Genomic DNA, 19839 nt, shown 5'->3' with positions numbered 1-19839 from the left:
GGACAAAGCCATGGGTGGATAGATGGATGGGATAAACAATCTCAGGACTTTCGCCCATGATACCGCTTTTCGTGTCGCGGAACTGGTCTCAACATGGCTGCCGGGCCACAAACGTTCTCATTTTACAGCTAAACAGTACACTACAAGATGTTTCTGAAAACATTTGAGATGAGAAATAGGCATTACGGGAATAGAATATTGATTCAAATTTGATCATTGCTACCTTATTTGACCGTTTGATCGGAATTTGCAAGTGATTGACAGCTGCTCAGAGACAGCAGGCTCCAGCTCAGCTCTGATTGGTTGTTTTCCTCCAGTCTGTGAAATCTTGCAGATGCCATTAGGAGCACCGGAGGACACAGATGCACCTGATTTTTTTTTTACAGAATGCCTGTCTCATGCACCAAAAGCGTATTTCGAAGGAGGTCGGGTTGAATGGCATGCAGTCATCCTTAGCACACACACAAGCGTGTCAGGAAAACATATTTGTAGGCCATTTTGATGACCCTCATTTTAACTGTATTCACCAGAACAAAACAACCAATTGCTGTCATTTGTTTCTAGTGAGGACAATCTCATTTACTCATTTGTTTAAAACATAATTATAGATGTGAAAATAAAAAAAACAAATCTGTGTTTTTACAGTACCAAGCATACTGTTACAGTAGTTCAGACAGAGCACTGAACTAGCTTACTGGCATCAGTTGCTTCATCCTTTACCATGACTGGCTCATTAATCAGCTGCTTGGCTACCAGATGACTAGTAACATCCAATCATAATTGTACACGGATACACGGTGGCCTTAATAACCTGACACTTCTCACTAATTACTCTGCTGATACACTCATGACAACACCGTTGGCTGCTGCAGCCCACTCTACTACCTCAACCTTTTCCTCGTACATTATGATTTTGGTATTGTCGACTTTATCGTGTCAGCCTGTTCGGACGAAAAGGCGTATAAATGCCACGATAATGTGCAAGGTGTTTAGCGTGCAATATACGCCTTTGTTGATTTCTGTGTCATTTGTACACCATGTATACTGTACTGATTGCAATCAAAATACATCATACATAAGAGTTTGTGATGTATAAAAAGTGAGAAAGACCACTTATTGTGGAAGACGGATGGGTCAAACAAACATCGGACTTTTAAGAAGGAGAGCCGTGTTCGAGACCGTTGTTTTGTAAGTTATGTTAGTGATGAGTGATAATTGCCACTTTTTTTTTTAATGATGTTTGTGACAATATATATTTTCTGTAGTCGTGTTACGCTGTTTCCGTACATATTTTTCTCAGTTTACTTACTTATTTTAAGCCCAACGATGATGTTTTCTTGCCTAAACGTAACTGCGTACGTTTGCGTGGCGTACAAATGACAAGTGAAAAGCGGTATTTATAGGCTTCTTAAGAGACTGGGTTTATCATGTAGTGTGTGTGTGTGTGTGTGTGTGTGTGTGTATGGTGTGAGGAATCATCCCTGTTGCCCTGATTCTTTCCTCAAAGAGCAAAGCCTTTTCTGGTATAATTATTTGCTATAAATGGTCACTTCCTTGATGTAAATGCGTCTGACTGAACTGATTATTTGCTTTTATTTCCCAATCCAAACCATTTTCCCTCCATTTTTTACTGTCTTACACCATTTTAAATGAACCCTTTATATAAAATGGTGGCTCTCTCTTTTTGCCTTTTAGCAAAGCTCGTCTTGGAAGAAAAGGAAAGCAGCAAAATGCAATTTTACCATTTTTCTTTTCTTTTTTTTCACCATATTTCGGCCTACTGTGGCAATTCAAACTCAGGCCAAGTTTGTGAAACCGTGAAATACTGCAGTGTTAAAAAAAAAAAGACGGCTAAAATGTTGAAGGAAGGTTAGTTTTGTTTAAAAAGGCAATTACTTTATTGATTTGTAGCTCCAATGAATATCACTACACTTCTGATAAGAGAAAGCAAGGACAAGTCAGAGAGAGAGAGAGAGCATGATTTGCAGGAGGGTTTGCTGACATGAAGACTGCTGATCCCTTTTGTACTGCTATTTGTCATAACACTGTTGACAAGAGACTCCTCTTCACACAGAAAACAAGGAATGCCTGGAATCACATTGTGTACATAATGAGGCATGCACATACTGTTAATACACGCTGCTCACACACGCACACGCACGCGCACACACACACAAATGAAACAGAAGATAGAAGAGCCACCAGCTACGCTAAATCCTGCTCCTCATGACACAGTCGCTTTCCGTCAATGACATGCCTGCATGGGCTTTTTAAAATTATAATCACCACTGTAGCTGCAAACAATGTGTCTCCACATTCATGCATAAGCTCCATTTTTTTAATTACACACTTAGTTGTTTCACACTTTAACTGCTGATATGCTACGACATGTTTTTTTTCTAATTTGGGTCTTATTTTTGAGGTCATCATTCCTCTCGGTTATGATCCAACATAAACTCATGAAAAGGCTTTTAAATAGCACAATACAAGGACTTACTGCATCTCATGAGAGTGCATTTTAGCCTTTTTGCATGTCATTTGTACAAATCTTTTGCATGTCATTTTTATGCCAAGCAACAAAATCACTCACTTTGGTTTAGGCAACAAAATCACTTAGTAATGTTCAGGAAAAACATCATGATTGGGCTTAAAATACGTATGTAAATTAACTGTAATCTAAGTAAAATATGTATGGAAACCAAGTAAAAGAAGCCAATTGCCCTTTTGCACAAGTCATAGTAAAGTCAGCACACTGACAGCTGTTTTTGCCTGTTGGGCTTCAGTTTGCCATGTTATAATTTGAGTATTTTTTTTTGCTTAATGCAGTACCTGTGAGGGTTTCTGGACAATATTTGTAATTTTTTTGTGTTGTTAATTGATTTTACATAATACATACTGTATATACATATATTTGCAAAAAGGAAACATAATTGCCCACTCCCATGTTGATAAGTGTATTAAATACTTGACAATTCTCCATTTAAGGTATATTTTGAACAGATAAAAAATATGTGATTAATCGTGATTAGCTATGGACAATCATGCGATGAAATTATTTAATTGATTGACATCCCTAATCATAACCCTCAGAAGTCATGGTCAAATCATGAAAATTATGGGGGTTAATGAAATTCCTTTCGAGCTACAAAAATAAACTTCACACTGTGGTGGCTCAAAACAGCGATGGTAAAAACAGTTTGAATTCTTGAAGGTTTAAAAGACTTTGTTGCAAAGACATCATGAAATGTCTTTATATCTTTGTGAAGATGTCAAAAAAGCACGATAAAACTGTGCCGTTATTGGTGATACTTTGCTCTTAAATTGTTGATTCATGACTCCCTTTGCACTGAAAAGGTATCACTCACTGACACCAGTTATAAATTTGGGAGCTTTCACCAGAATTCTCTCTTTCAGTTAAGGGTGGGTGGCATGCTTGTCTTCATTTCAGACCCATTCCACAATGCAATATTTTATTTAGATGTCACAATCTTGCTGAACTATAAGTATAACTTTCTTGTCATGGAGAGTGGAGCAGGAGAATATAGGCAACAGGAACTTGGAGAAAATTAAATCCGGTGCAGGCAAGGCAAAACTGAAACTCGCATAACAAAATCAAGGATCCAACAAAGTCTGAGTTGAAAACCAGGACTTAAATACAAGCAAATCTGACGAGAGGATGAAGTGCAGGTGGAGAAACACAGGTGAGGGGAATGCAGTGATGAGGCAGGAGAATGGGCAGGAAGCCGATTGGGTATGGGAAAACGATGGGAGCAGAAAAGGAGCCGATTAGTTGGGAAGAACTAACGAGAAGTGTATGTACAGGTAAAAGTAATCAGGGCGGGACAGAGAATCAAAACTGGCGGGAAACACAAAGGCAGGAAGTAAAATCTAACATGACACATGAGGATCTTACAAAATAAAACAGGAAACATTAAATTAATGCAAGAAACACGGCACATAACAGAAAATCCAAAAACCTACTAACCAAAATCCTCTTCTTGACAAATCAGAACTAATTATAGACCACTAAAAATATACATAATATTAGATACTGAAAGTCTTAACAAAAAACTGAAGGACCCCTATGATCATATCTCAGGCCATCTGTATAAAAAATAGTCAAACACTCTGCCGAGTCTGTTTCATAAAAGCTGCTTCCGTGGACCTCTGGCCCCAATAACTCCCCCATCCCACACTTGTCAGAAGCCATAAGCTCTGCGTTGGATGAAGTCCTCGTCACTGCAATCGCTGCTGGTGATCAAGAGGAGGAGGCTGCTCAGCTTCTGTCCCGGAGACACATTCAACCTCTGAGTGGAGGACGATAGACTTGTCTCCACCATGACTCTGTCATTGAACGAGGCATTCATGCGTGAGAGAAAACTGCAGTTCGATGAAAAACAGTTTCTCGGTATACACTCCTGCTCTCTCTGGGTCTGCTCTGCTTTGTGTTTGTAAATTATTATGGTAAAGATTTTTTTTGCAGACACTATTATATTGATTATAAACAAACAAGACCATTGCACTGAGGATCAACGGCATTCTACATTGTGTAAAACAAGGTCAGATTTGATTTGGTTGCGTATGTCAGGGAAGTTGAGGGGCAAAGGGGAAGTGCTGGAATGTGTTCTGCATTTAAAGAAACATATCACCAACAATAAATGAAGTGTGAAATGAACCTGCATCCATCGGCTAATTGTTTATTGTAATTATACCAAGGCAGAATAGTCAAAGAGTTTACCTTATTTTACTTGCCCAGATATCCCATTATCCTCAAATTGCTTGAAACAACCTATGTTTGTTGTGATTTTATGACTACAACAATCGCACAGTCCTGCTACTATTATCAGCCCTCTCTTAGTAGCCTAAGTGAAATTAGTGCGGCATTGTCACACCTTGCATCTGAGAGACAACCGTTATTATTTGCATGGCTCGCTTTAGGGCTGCATAAAAGATAAGTGCATTAAAGTTAAGTAACTAGTCATAGAGTCAAAGAGTGGAGCTTTCTTGTAAACAAACAACATTGTCAGTGCATCAAGGTTTAACAATCATATTGAATGCTATTCCTCTCTCATAAAAACATTTGTATATTATTGGATATTTTAAATCCTGCATTGTTTATATTCATTTTCACATTGTTAGACTGACCGTTAGACTGACCGTTCCTCACCAATCAGCAAACCTTCACACTGCATGCAGAGATATAAAAGTCATCCCACTCTGGAAGATTTTCTAAAAAAAATCTAAAAATGTAAAATTTGTGAGATAATGAGTATTAAGAGATGGTCAATTATAACGCTATCATGATGCCTTCAAATGTAATCTTGTAAAATGTAGGTTTTGGCAAGAAACTTGAATAAATACAGTTGTTTGAAGGAAATGTTTTCACAGCAATACAAAATAGATATAAGATAGGGAAACAAAATACCTTTTTAAATTCCTAACACTAGCTCTAAACAGCTTATGATATATAATAAAAACTACTAATGCCACTTTTTTTGTTAATCAATTATTAATTTTCCTACTCATTTGAATTGTGTTTTTTTATGCTAATAACCACTGCTGCACACCGCACACCCATGCAAGGGACCCGAACAGCGATTTCCTGGATGAAAGCCCTGTGTTTGTTGGACCCATCCAACACCAATCCCGCCCACCCTGTGTGTCTATTTCGCTCTTTAAAATATGTCACCACAGCACCTTCCCTGTGCATTTACTGTTGCTGCAGATGGGTTTACATTATAGGTAATGGAAAGCCAGGTGCATCTCCTACCGGTGCTAAAGGGTGCCTTGTGCGGCGGTATCGAACGCCAACAGCCATGACAAAGCATCTGTATTTGACGCCCTGGGAATGAGAACGGGCTGCTCAAAATCATTGACAACAGACCTGTCTGTGAAAGACACACAAATATTCAAATCCCCAAATTAAATAGCGACTACACAACCAACAAATATACAATTAGTTAATGTTCAGGTCCAGCCCTAATTGTAACATCATGCCTCTGCATTCTATTCATACATATTTGCATAAACTTGAAACACTAATCACTCTGTAATTACAAGAGATGACTCCTTCCATCACACAAAGTCAATGAAATAGCCAGTGGGCTGACAGGAGAAAAGAGAGGAGAAAACACGGGAGATGAGGCGTGATATAAAAGTTATGGCCCATGAAGAAGAAGAAAGGAGGATCTGACATTTTGACTAATATGCTACTGTCTGAGGATATGGCTCGACTACAGAGCTCACGGAGCAGGAGCCTCTCACGGAGCAGGAACGATTTCACAACACCACAAGCTCCTAAATTATTAAATGAAACACGCTTTCGTTTTCATTTTACACCCATTTCTACCTCTGATGCGTGCGTAACAGCAGAAACTGCACAACAATATCTCTAATTTGAGCTCATGCTATCAGTGTGAACAAGAAGAGAAGTCAATACAGAAATGCTGTTAATTGCTTTTGTTGTGTCTTTTTCAGATATACAGTACCGAGGTGTAACTGATACATGAGGAAATATGCAACCAGTTGACTGCTTTCAATATAAAGCTACAAAGCTTTTAGGAGATTTGTGACCCTCGCCAGGAGAAGAAAAAAGAATGAAAAGAATGAAATGAATGTATCACAGTGGAAGTTGTATTATTATACATATTATATATTGATTCTTGTTTTTCACTGCTTTGAAAACCGCCAGTATGACTGACATAGCAGGTGCATTTTTCTGCAATTACAGCAGAGGTAATATTGTTAAGTGCCTCCTTTTCCTGTTTTTCACTGCTTTTTAAACTGAACTAAACGCTGATTCCATTAATGAATTGCTTCGTCTTTTTCTTTCTTTCTTTCTTTCTTTCTCAGAGGATTTGCAGTTTGAAAATTTTTTTACAATGCGTCACTTTACACCGCTGTGACAGAAAGCTGTAATTCTCCAAGCTTTTAAATCTGTCCTTTTAATGCAGACCAGACAGAAGACGAAAGGTTCTTAGTGTAAAAATCAAACCTGTTATAACTTCCACTCTGAATGGCACTCCATTAAAATTTCCATTTTTTAAATTATGATTAGAACTGGCTACAAGCTGTTCTGGTGCAGCGACCAGCCAGCAGGGGGGGATAAAGCTCTGGTTCCTCTTGTGACCCCCCTCCTATGTGCTGAAACTCCTCCGGTCCCACCCCCCCGCCCCCATCCCTGACTCCCTCTCCCCTGCCCCCTGACGGGAAAGGCCAACTGAGCTCTGGAGAATATTTATGAGCGAGGGAGAGCAATTGGTTTGAGATCATTCGACAAGGGAGGGAGGGAGAGAGAGAGAGAGAGAGAGAGAGAATGGGGGATGGTGAGCGGGAGGGAGAGAACAAGGAGAAAATAGAGATAGACGTGGAGATAAAGGGAGAGGCAGAGGTTGGATTTCAATGTTTTTATTAAAACTGCTTTTAACCGGGTGGTTAATTAAAATTAATTACTTAGCACTATTCGTCTGTCTCCATCACAGTATGTGTACGTGCTTGCATACATGCTGGACTGGATTATCCATATATGGATATATATTTCAGTGCTGGGGGGAGGGGGGGGGGCACCAAATGATTAAGACAACAACTAGACTTTTAAAGGTATAATATGCAATAATTAATTAAAAAACAATGTATAGACTGAAACAAAATAATCCCTCTCAATCATCACATATGCCCCACTAGAAGTGTGTGATGGTGTCTGTTTCTGCAGAGACCCTGCCCTCTGCCTGTATTCTCTCTTTTCTTATTATTTTGCTTTACTCGGGACGCATCTGGGCTTCTGCAAACAGTCTCTGGGCCCCACGTGGGGGTGTGAACCCCTAGTCAATAACATCGTTCAGGGTGTTCAACCCGCTCAGGTGGTCGAATGTCCCCGCTTCTGATACCGAGGCACAAGTCTCCACACGAATCGGCCATATTTCACGTACGAGAACAGGTTGTGTTACGTGCATGTGTTCCAGTGATCCCTCTGCTCCTCTCTTTGTTGCGATTACAGTTATGATCGGTATGTGTTTGTAGTTTGATGAGAGCAGCGCTGAGCCAACAGCCAGCAGACAGGAAGCACTGCATTCATTCAAAATCCAGCAACTAGGCACCTTGCCGCGGGGTAATGCCGAGTTGTGCGGAGTTAGTAGTGTATTTATTTTTGTTTTAGAACGTAGCCGCCATGAAACAATTAGAAAATAATGTTTTATTTCTCCGATTTGCTGCTTTGTTCTTACTAACGCCGCTCTCTCTCTTCAGTCACTCTCTATAGCTTGCTTGACCATCGCTGCTCTCTCTCTCCATCTCGGCTGGATGAGCTGTGGACGTGTGGCCAACTTTGATTGCTGTGTGTTTACAAACAGCAACCGACAACGGTTACATATTATACCTTTAAAATATGTGTCATATGTTTTTTATATATTACTTACTGGAAGAGATGCAAACAGGTACAAAATTAACTGCTGATACATTATATGACACGACATGAGTATATATAAAGGAAATTAATTGCAATTGATTGGGTGTAAGGTGCCCGCATCCCTCTCCCCCAAATCACGGCCGAGTATTCCGAAATAATGCAGCAACTTTGATATCATATCAGACAAATTCAAAATGGACAGGCATCAGCTATGTGGTTGTGCTAAATGAAAACTAAAAAAAACAAAAACAATAATGGCACATAATTCAATATTTACCCTCAATCGCAAGCTGTCAAAATCAGCAGGGTGAGGCACGTAGAAACAGCTGGGGCCAAAAGTTCTATTTACAACCATGAAAAGGAAGCACCGAGCTAAGTGACGTGTTCTGTCTGTCTGATCTTCTGCACTCTGTTTCAGCACTGGACAGCGGCGCACCCTCTAACCACAACAAACTGTGCTGTCCATGGTTCTGAAACAACAGCTCAGCCATAGTCGCATCATGAATCTCGGCCTATAATTTTGTTGTTTTGGCTATTTTTCTAAAGCTTAAACAGAGGAGGTACAAATAAAATTGAGGGGGCTGAGCCCCCTTAAAATCCCTCATGGCGTCGGGCCCAGCATGTACTATAAATTCATGTGGTCTTTAGTTCCATAGGTAGACTTTTTTACGTGTAAAGTGGGAGGAGGTGGGCACTTCAAGTTCGGTCAGCCTAGAGCACCGCACTGTGTTAATCCAGGACTGCATACATGCTCTTCTTTTCTAAAGCTGCAAGGACCAAAAATATGGACAAGCATTATGGAAAACTGTTCAAATTGAGGATATTTTGGCTGCTGCTCAGTTCTACAACAGGCCAGTTTGGGATTTGAACTAATATTCAGGACCATAGACTCTATACAATATAGACGTAGTCTCTGTGACGTCACCCATAGGTTTCTGAAGGGCTGCGGTGAAGCTCAAAGTGGGTGGCTCCGGCCGTCACCATCTTGCCGGTTATGACACGGCCTAACTCCCAGCTAATCCACAGCACGGCATTACAACAGCATTCCGTGTGCCATGAGCATTTTGCATGTTATTTGTACACCGCTTTTCAATTGTCATTTGTACTACACATCAAAACTACAATAATGTCGGCATTTAGGTTTAGGAAAAAACATCATGGTTGGGCTTAAAATAGGTATGCAAACTAAGTAAAATACATAAGGAAATAACGTAACATAACTACAGAAAACATGTTACAAACATCAATAATATAACTTACAAAACAAAACACTGGTCTCCTGGTTGAAAGTCCTATGTTTGTTGCACCCATCCGCCTCCCCTCCTGCCAACCATAAGCGGCCTTTCTCAGATGTGTTAACATTGCAGTCAGTGCAGAATGCATGGCGTACAAATGACACGCATGTATCAAGAAAGGAGTTATTATTGCTTGTTAAATGCCTTGCGCATTATCGTGGCATTCAAACGCCTTTTAAGTGCGAATAGCCTGGCTGTATAGTTGGACATTTGAACACTGGGGTTTATGGGGATCGACTCACTTTTGAAGCCACCATCAAGTGGCCATTGGAAGAACTGCAGTTTTTCTGGCACTTCCGCGTTGGCTTCACTTCTCATCACCGCAGGTTGATGCTTGATTACAACACGTATCGGTAACAAATCAAGAGCCAATAAGACGTTTACTGACCCATAAAAGGCCGTAATATGTCTGCAAGAAGCAGAACAGTGTTGGTGATCAATACAAATGACCCAAAGATTGCTTTTCACCTGGATGTTCCTGGCTTTCAAATTCATGAGTCTGTTTTGGAACAAAAGGAACTGCACAAGCCGTTGTTTTTTTGAAGGCACTTCTGATCTCTTCAGTTCTTAACTGGCATCCTCGACTGCTCAGCGATGGATGACGGTGCTTCGGGTGAAAGATATTTAAAGCCTAAAAAGACTTTGCTTTTTTTTCAAGGCAAGGAAAGCAAATGACAATGCAGGAACATTATTCCACTGTTTAACATGGTGATATTATTCCTCTTCAGTTGAGCTTCTATTGGATTTTTGCCTCTAATTGGTCAGCTTACTTTTCTTTTGAGGAAACTGAAAAGGCCACTGTAGCTCAAGGGGAAAGGAGGGTTATAGACTTGTCAAGTTTGCATTTCTGGATATTTGCTGATAGGTCAATAGAAGTCACACTGGAGGTTACAGAATGCTAAAAAGGGTTTATTGCTCTAGTTTGGGAGATTAAATTGGTCAGACAATGTCTGTGTGAATTTTAATAATGCAAAACTGTGAATATCTGTTACATTTTCATGCCAAGGGTGGGGTAGGAAGACAAAAACACGAGCAGGGAGAAAAGGGAGGTATAGAGACATCCTGAGAGAGACAGAAAGAAGAGGCCGGCAGAGAGGCAGCAATGGGAGGATGTGATGGATGCGGGGAAGCCAACAGCGCTATGGTCTCTATCTTTTGCCTGGCATTGTCACTCCTGTCAGCTGCTAAATGCCAGTGTCAGTCAAAACCTCTGTTCAGCTGGCACCACTCCTCCACTTCACGGCTGCGTACGCTCCGCCAGCATCGCTCTCATCAACGGGCATCACAACACTTTACCTGGCACCAAACACACGGCCACTCAAGTATGCACGCCCAGTCACGGTCGGCTTATTGTTGTTGTTGTTGGCTGGAAACAACGTTTCATAAAATTAGAAAAAAACATTGTTTTTGGCTACGCATGAAAAATGCATTTTGAAAAGGTTTCACTAGATTGGAGGGAATTTTTTTTAACCTCTAGAGGACCATGACACCCTGAAGTCAAAACAGGAAAGTATGCAAATTCCACTAGTGAACCACTGCTTAAAATCATTTTATCAGTCTGAGTTTCTGTGTTGAGTTTAAATGCTTCAGAGGCGTTTCTATCCTGAAGAGAATTAAGCTCAGGAAGAAATACCAACACACACCCACGCTTGCATACACACAGATGACTTAACAAATGAAGAAAGCCTGCTGGGTACAGTTGAGGTTTACAGATGTAAGACTATATGATTTGCTCGTGTGCGTAGCCTAAAATCTTTCACATTGGTGGAATGTGTGAATTGACAAAATCTGCAAGATTCAGAATCCTGTTGAAACAGTGTCATATACTATTTCATGCCATATATCTGATTGACAATGAATATCTTGTGAACTCATACGTGGGAGATTGCATCTTGAAACACTGTCCTGTAATCCTGTAATTTTCACTCTCTCGTCTCAAACGAAACCAAAGATGTGTTCGTGCCTTCAAACAATACCCTGCTGCCTCTAAAGCACACACCCACCGCACTTCACACCACACACTTCTGAAGCCATCCTGTCTACCCACTGTCACACATCAACTGGCTCAGTCAGATATCGGTTACGTCCTGCTGCTTTTCCCAAAAACCCCTCCTGCGGTATCTCCACTTTGAGTTCCCACTGATACGAAGCATTCGGATGGTTTGTATCGTACTCGAACCATATGTCTCAGCTGCCCACAAAAACAAGGGAGGCGGAAACAGCCAGTCGCACCCAAAAGGAAGCTGTCATATGCAGAGCTTTACCATTTGGATGCAAAACTCCACTAAGTAATCGTCTCAATGCTTCATCCCACAGTTTGCCACCTACTAAGTCTGCATCTTTTATAGTCTAAAGAAAAGTATTATGTGGTATCTTGTGTATGCTTTTCTAAAGATCCTGTAGGAATGCCTCTTTTCCAAGGCCATAAGAAGACATTAAGTCATTACACAACGGTCCATTTCAAACAAAGGCATATCAGCTTTGCAGACGATGCAGACCTCTCTCTTACCTGTATATCTTGTACTTGGTGGTGAATCCTTGCTGGTAGCGCTCTGTGAAATCAACAAACTCCTGGGAGTGGTGAAAGGGGCCCTTGTCCGACAGGAGCCAGCCCAGTTGCCCCACGGAGCCGCTGAAGCCAGCTCCGGCAGGGTCCACCGCCCCGGCCCCTACTGACACCCTGCAGCAGCTCTGGAGCAGGCTTAGTGTTAACCACTTCCATAGAAACATGAGGGCCGTCAGTCTAATGGAGATGCACGGGCCACTCATGCTGCTTCCCCCGGCCCCGGTGACTCCTCATTCTCCCTGCACTCTGGATGAGTCCTGGAGAGGAAGAGACGAAGAGAGGAAGAGGAGTTGGAGCACACAGTAAGAACAGTATACGGTTGTAATTTTGTTTTTTGGGGCGTGAGTGGGATGAAGATGAACAAGAAAGTTGCATTTCTCCAGTAGTGGTGGGTCATCAGAAATGATGGCAAAGGGGTCACTAGTCTTAGAGGTTATTTATTTTATTATTATTTTATTTAAAAGGGACCATGCACAGTTTAAAACATAAATGTCACCATTTGATGCACTGTAGCAGATTATAGCTTTAGTAGTCCCTTTGCAGGTCAAAACAAATAAACATACTACAGACATACAAGAAAGAACATACAAAACGCACAATACACAGCTGCACACAATATAGAACATCACAAAGTATGCTTGTCAAGTAAAACAAGGAAGTCATTTAGACCATGGAATAAAGATCAGTGAGTACAGAGTTGAGCAGCTTTCAATATACGTTTTAAGTTGGTTTTGATAATGAAGCAAATCATATTTTAAAAATAAAAATTTAAATTGGATGTTAGAAGGTTTTTACCTTATTCTGTAAGTCCGTGACTGGTCGTAATTAGTGTCCGCAAAATCCCCAGATAGTACCATGAAGTTCGGCGTATAATAAACTCAGCACCATTGGCAAAAGGACCCACTTTTTTTTTTTTTTCGGAGAGGATTATCGCCACAAATGCACAAAAACAGACGCACAATTAGGAGCAGCGCAACTTGAGCGAAGATGACATCCAACCTTCTTCAGAGCGCGCTCTTCTTCTTCTTTTTCTTCACAGTGGCATATTTCCAGCTCCAGAGAGCCTTCACAGACGATGCGCAGTAGGTATAAAGGTATGTAGGTCCAATCCAACGGAATGAGTCGCTGCACGTAGCAGGACACGATGCTTCTAGGTCAAACCATCCAGGTATAGACCAATTAATATAAACACACACCCTTTTTTTGGGGATTCAGGTGAATGTTTGCAGTTTGACCAAAATGACCACCCTGCTCCTCTAACTCATTTCTGCTCTTCTATGTTGGAGAGGCACGCGCTCCGGACGCGTGCAGAGCGCACGGAGAGCCGGATGACATTGCTGCTGCTGACCGGTGCCTGGACTCCCAGCGCACTGGATGTGTGAATGGCATTTCGCAGCTCTCTCTTTCTCTCTCTCTCTCTCTCTCTCTCTCTGTACCAATTTAATTTATTCCAGCAGCGAGCGCACTCCCGGTTGGCTGAGACGTAACTGGAGGAAGTGAGAGTAGGAGGTGATGTTCAGAGCAGAGGAGGAGGAGGAGGAGGAGGGTCAGGTTGGGATGAGGTGATGGTTTGGTTTGGAGGATGCTGGATGTGCTGGAGGAGTCAGATGCCTCATTTTTTAGAAACGCGACAGAAAGTTACCTGCTGATGTTGATGTTAAATGCAGGATGGAGAGAAACAAAAAATCAGCACATATCAAACTCCACTGCCTTCCTATTTTACAGTTTTAATTCTGAATTATTGCTTCAAAATGGCAAAATGTATTTCCTAATAACAAATCTTTATGAAGAAAACTTCATGGGAAAAAGTTGAGCTATTCAACTTTCAAAAAAGCATCAATGTAAATTGATTTCATAAATGAATATCATGGGACTCATGTTAAACGCAGGATGGAGAGAAAAGGAGGAGGAAATCAGGATAAAAAATCAGCACATTTCAACTCCACTGCCTTCATATTTTACATTCTTAATTCTTCTTTCTTTTTCAAAATGGCCAAAATCAATTTCCTAATAACAAATCTTTATGATGGAAAACTTCATGGGAAAAAAGTTGAGCTAAAGGCATCAATGTAAATTGATTTTAATAAATGAGTATCCTGGGACTCAATATGCTAATTGTAAGATTGTTAAATTGGATATTATCTTAGTGCAAATTAATCTTAATAAAAAAGAAAGTCTGAATTTGAATAATGATTTTAATGATGGTTGTGGTGATGATGACGATCATGAAGTGTGTTATTCAGCCCCCCCTGCAGTTATTCTCGTTATCTCCTTTCGCCCTCTTCTTCCTCTTCCTCCATCTCCTCTCCTCTTCCTCGCCGAATAATCATCACTTCCACCATCAGCAAACTTAATTAGATCGGCTCTGCGTCGGACACTGAGCGTGGATCAGAGAGAGAGAGAGAGAGAGGCAGAGCAGAAGAAGGGAGGGATGCAGTGCTGCTGCCTTTCAGCTTTCTTTTTCCTGCAGACGTTCAAAGGGAGGGTTTTTATTCAGGGATTAGAGAAATGAACACCATTGAGTCGCGAGATTCACTGGCTCCCCCCAAACTCAAAGAGAAACTCAAATCCCGTGGCAGAGCGACTCCCAGATTCACGGAGTGAAAGAATGACTTGATTTGTCACGGTTTCATCATCACGTCTTGGGATTGGGTGGCTTTTCTTGTGACCTCTGCCTCGCAGCCATGATGACTTGTGAAGGACAAGACACTTTTTGGTTGTTTTTTGGATGAGGATTTTTCTAAGCTGCATTGTAGCAAGTTTGCTTGCAAGCACAGGTTAAAATTTCTGTTTTAAGTTTTGAATAAAAGATGATTTTTAATGGAAAAAGCGTCACGGCTCATTACTTTCATGCATTCACATTGCAATTTTAGGCAGTTTTTGGAAACCCTGTTTTCAGGTTGCAGAGCCCCAAAAACTCAGCAGAGTGGAGTCCCAGCAGCTCATATCTACTTTTTCAAAATAAATCATTCATCAACTTTTGTGTGTTTGTGTGTGAGAGATAAGATGTGTTTGCACGTGTAGCCTACTGTGTTTTTTGTGACCCCTGCCTCACAGCCATGATTACTTGTGAAGGACAGAAACTTTTTTGGGTCTATAGTGTTGTTGTTTTTTGGATGAGGATTTTTCTAAGCTGCATTGTAAACTGGCCATTTCAAGTCTGTGCTTGCAAGCACAGGTTCACGTTTTTGTTTTTAAGGTTTGAATAAAAGATGATTTTTAATGGAGAAAGTGTCACGGCTCATTACTTTCATGTATTCACATTGCATTTTAGGCAGTTTTCTTTTTTTTTAATATACTTTATTTTGTCCCTTTTTTCAAGGCTGTTTTCATACAATCATTCCACTGTTTGCAATTACAAGACTGTTTTCATACATCCATTCCACTGTTTGCAATTACAACAGTCTATAAACCACTTTTTAAGTAGATGAGCTTACAGACAAACCCATCAAGTACACTTAGAGAAAACAACCTCAACATTCAAAACCAAAGCAAAACCAAGTAGAGAAATAACAATAATAATAATGACAAAAAGAAAGAGTAGAGTTAAAAAAACAACAACAACAAAGCAAACAAAAAACACACATAACAAACAAAAAATAAACAAAAACAATAATACGAGAGTCATAATAAATGAAATCAACAAATAAGTTAAGTTGGAAACGCTGTTTTCAGGTTCCAGAGCCCCCAAAACTCAGCAGAGTGGAGTCCCAGCAGCTCATATCTACTTTTTAAAATAATAATACATTTATTTATATAGCACTTCTCAAAACAGATGTTACAAAGTGCTTCACCAGACAATAAAAGCAGATAAATAAAGTAAAAGATATGGTAACTCTTAAAACAGAACATCAGACCATAAAAGCAGATAGAGTAAAACAAATATGGTAACTGCTAAAACAGAACATCACAGAACATATCAATAATGTGGTAAAATGGTAGGACAAGTTGATAAAACAAATATATACAGTATATATGCATAAATGTGTAGAAATGTACACATGCGTCCAGAAACTGATGTATACATACATATATTTATACCCTTCTACTTATAGGAATGCTATCCTTAAAAAAAAGGTATTTTTCAAAAGTTTTTTCAAAGTGGATACAGAGTTAGATGATCGTATCTCTACAGGAAGTGCAAATAAATCATTCATCAATTATTGTGTGTTAGTGTGTGCGAGATAAGATATGTTTGCATGTGTAGCCTACTGCGCTTGTTTATTTCTTTGTAGTAGAGACAGTCAATGCAACAGAATTGATTGCCAATTGGTGGAACATAAGGATGTCCGTAGAGACCAGATGTGAACCAACGCAGCACAGGAAAAAAAATCAAAGGGAATGTCACAGCAAAGGGCTCATTATGGCACCAAAGAGGTGCAAGGAATGTGTAAGTCTCAGCGGCTGAGCAGTGACCTATAACAAGGAGTCATCCATATGCTCTTTGAGGCCGCGGTTACAGAAGATTGCACCTTGGCAACCGCATTCAGCAGAGGTTTTGAAATATGTAAACCATGAATAAATGTTGGAAGACATCTTTTAAATTGAATATGAGTCCAATATCTACACTTTTAGCTCTGTTTCTACAGCAAAAATCCTGAGGGAAACATTAGCTACTGTACGAAATGCTCCACTGTGTTCACCAGCTTGTCACTAAACTGTGTCTGTTTTCTGCTGTTTGGTGCTGAGGTGCTGAGCAGGTAGCGGATTTAAGAGCTTTTTGCTGCCAAAAACGGTGCTATGAGAGCAGTGAGAGTGAACCAAAACAGTAAAGTTGTGGACCCGACGGATAAACACTGAGCTGAAACTCGCTAGACAGCTCTGTAAAGCCGAGGGGAGCTGTAGACTGATAATTGTCTGTTGGCTCATTACAACATGCAGCCATTTTCACATTGTTATTAAAACTCATAACCACTTTAAACCATAAATTCCATACTGCATAAATGAATACCATAAACCCGCAATGTGATTGTATCAAATATATGCTGCAACCTCTCACATATACATTCCTGTACATTTCATTTCAAGGCACGCAGAGGGGCATATTCATTGGAACAAACATAGGCCAATAGAGTGCTACAGGAGTGAGTCCTAAAACCTGGAAATGAGTTAGCATTTTAGCACTTCCGGTTCCCTCATCTGGAAGTCAATGGGTTTTTTGAATGGGTTTTCGACTAGATGCCCTAAATGAGGTCTGTGGTTAACACAAGCTGAAGAGATTTTAACGTTTTGTTGTAAAGTATAAAATAGGTCGATAATCCTCTCCTTAAAAAAGGCGGTTGCTAACAAATGGTTAAATGAGACTACAAAACAATTACGGAACAATACGTTTAAGTATCATAAACGTGTTTGCCACAGAGTTTATTTTCTGCAATAATCCAAAATCCAATGGAAAGATCCCATTGGCTTTTTGTTGGGGGAACCCAGGGCATTGCTAACTTCTGGGTTGTCCAACAAAAATACAAAATACGCCTTCCCTACATCGCTCTATATTACTGATGTATGAGTAACGTTACAGAACACTTTTCTTCAGGATGAAGTGACTGAGGATGCACAGGGTGAACACAGATAAATATACATTAACATTCATATGCAAACATGCCAACAGATTCTTCCTTCTACATCACTTAAATTTTTTTAAAGAAGCACAATGGCATGCAGCTCCAAGCAGGCAGAACCAAGATGTGGAATCAAACTAGCATTCTTCTTAGCAACTTGTTAAGCAACACTGTGCACCATTGAGCCACCGTGCGGTCCAGCAATCATCACGCACAGCAGAACAATAACGACCTGCAAACGGTCTAGTGTCTACAAACAGCTGGTACACAGACCTCGGGCTGAGGTCTCGCCTCTGCGTGAGTGTGTGTAACCTTAACGAGTGGCAGAGAGGACCGAGGCAGTTGCATTTACTCAGCACTGAGACAGATAGTCATTAGGGGAGGTAAACATTCACTTAAGCCAGAGCGTGCTCATTGATGCCACTCAAGGGTCTTTGTGAGGAGTGATCAGGGAACAGAGTGAAGCTGAGGTTTTAATTAGCCTGAAAACCTGACAGCCTTTGTCAGTGCATTGTCACGGCAGCGTTGTGCTTTACTTGTTTTTTCCTCGTGAGCTACGGGACGGGAAAAAAAATAAATAAATCATGCGTTTGCTTGACACTTCCAAATGCTCGATGAAATACACTCCTCACCGTTCTCCATGCAGATGTGCTCAAAAATAAATCCTCAAAGTTATCCCCTGCCTATGAGCTTTGATGGATTCTTTGTTTGGATAAGTAGCACTAAGTGGTGCAGGATGCCAGGTAACGCGATGTCTCTATAAATGATAAATTGCTACCAGTCAATTGTGAAAAAAAAAAGAATCATCCTCACTTAATGTTGTCCGCAGTACATCTCTCAGCGGGGTCATAGGCATTCATAATGTGGTAATTAGAAGAGCCAATAGACTGACAACGGTTTAATCAGAATCTGCATTACTTATTGCTCATCTGGGTCACCAAACTCGCCATTAATCAACTTGAGAAAATGCTGAGCTTCTTTAATACTTAAGCAGGATTGCACAAATAATCAAATTGTTTGTTGTTGTTGTTTGAGTACAATAAATTAACTGTGATTCACGATGAGGTCTTGTGTTGTTTTCTGACTGTTTGAGACCAGGCGTCAACCTCCAGGTCTGAAAAGTGAAGCACATGCGGAAATGTCTTAAACTTGCATTCTTTCAGCAGGGGGCGACTTCTCTGGTTGCAAAAAAGAAAGCACATTCTCATTCCCCGGGTGTAAAATACTGAGACTTTGTCACGGCCGTCGGCTTGTGTTACCGCCACATTCCATTAATTACAATGTAAACCCATCTGCGCCAAAAGTAAAGAAAGTGTGCCGGGAGTGTGGTGACGTAGTTTTAAGAGTAAGAAAAGACACACACCAGGCGGACAGGAGGGTAGGTGGATGGGTCCAACAAACACAAGGCTTTCACCCAGGAGACCGCTGTTTGTGTCCCGTGCTTTAAGTTTAACTCTCATGCTACAATCAGCTGTCCGTTCATGGGGTGTTCTCACAACGTTCAGTGTCATTTTCACTGTACAAATATAGTAGTTTTAAACCCAACCATGTAGTTCTTTCCTAAACCTAGCTATATAGTGGTTCTGTTGCCTAAACATAAAGTGACACCGAGAGATGTAACAAAGCTGTGGTATGTGTTAAGTTTGAATGAGAACCTATTGAAAAATTAGTCTGATTGTATAGAAGTCTATGAGAAAATGACCCTACTTCTCACTTGATTTATTACCTCAGTAAACATTATAAACATGAGTTTATGGTCTCAATCGCTAGTTTCAAGTCTTCTTCAATACAGCATGATGTTCATTTAGCAAGTTATGGTTCCATTTAGAGACAAATAGACCATAAAGCAAGTTATTTAGGGCGAGACAACCTTGTGATTGACAGGTCGAGACCACAGTGTTGACCGGTTTGGGTGTACTTAAACCTTTTCACAGTGTGTTTTCATGAAAGTCAATTTTAATTTTTGGTTTGATTTAAAAATGCATTGTTCAGCATTCAGTTGTACTTAGCTTCACA

The 19839-nt window shown here is 40.4% G+C and overlaps 1 protein-coding gene across 1 annotated transcript in view; it reads right to left on the bottom strand.

Annotated features, from left to right (window-relative positions):
* LOC141767636 (BMP/retinoic acid-inducible neural-specific protein 3-like) overlaps positions 1-13637 on the bottom strand; it is a 63586-nt gene extending 49949 nt beyond the window's left edge. The window contains exons 1-2 of the mRNA XM_074635131.1: positions 13061-13637; positions 12209-12522 (exon numbers count right to left, since the gene is read on the bottom strand). Coding sequence (XP_074491232.1) covers positions 12209-12468 — 260 coding nt within the window. The 5' untranslated portion in view covers positions 12469-12522; positions 13061-13637. The remainder of the gene's footprint in view (positions 1-12208; positions 12523-13060) is intronic.
* Between the last annotated feature and the right edge of the window lie 6202 nt (positions 13638-19839).

The sequence above is a fragment of the Sebastes fasciatus genome, chromosome 5, assembly GCF_043250625.1.
Source record: "Sebastes fasciatus isolate fSebFas1 chromosome 5, fSebFas1.pri, whole genome shotgun sequence".
Taxonomy (NCBI): domain Eukaryota; kingdom Metazoa; phylum Chordata; class Actinopteri; order Perciformes; family Sebastidae; genus Sebastes; species Sebastes fasciatus.
Note: the sequence above shows the minus strand (reverse complement) of the source record. Positions and strands in the feature narration are given on the sequence as shown.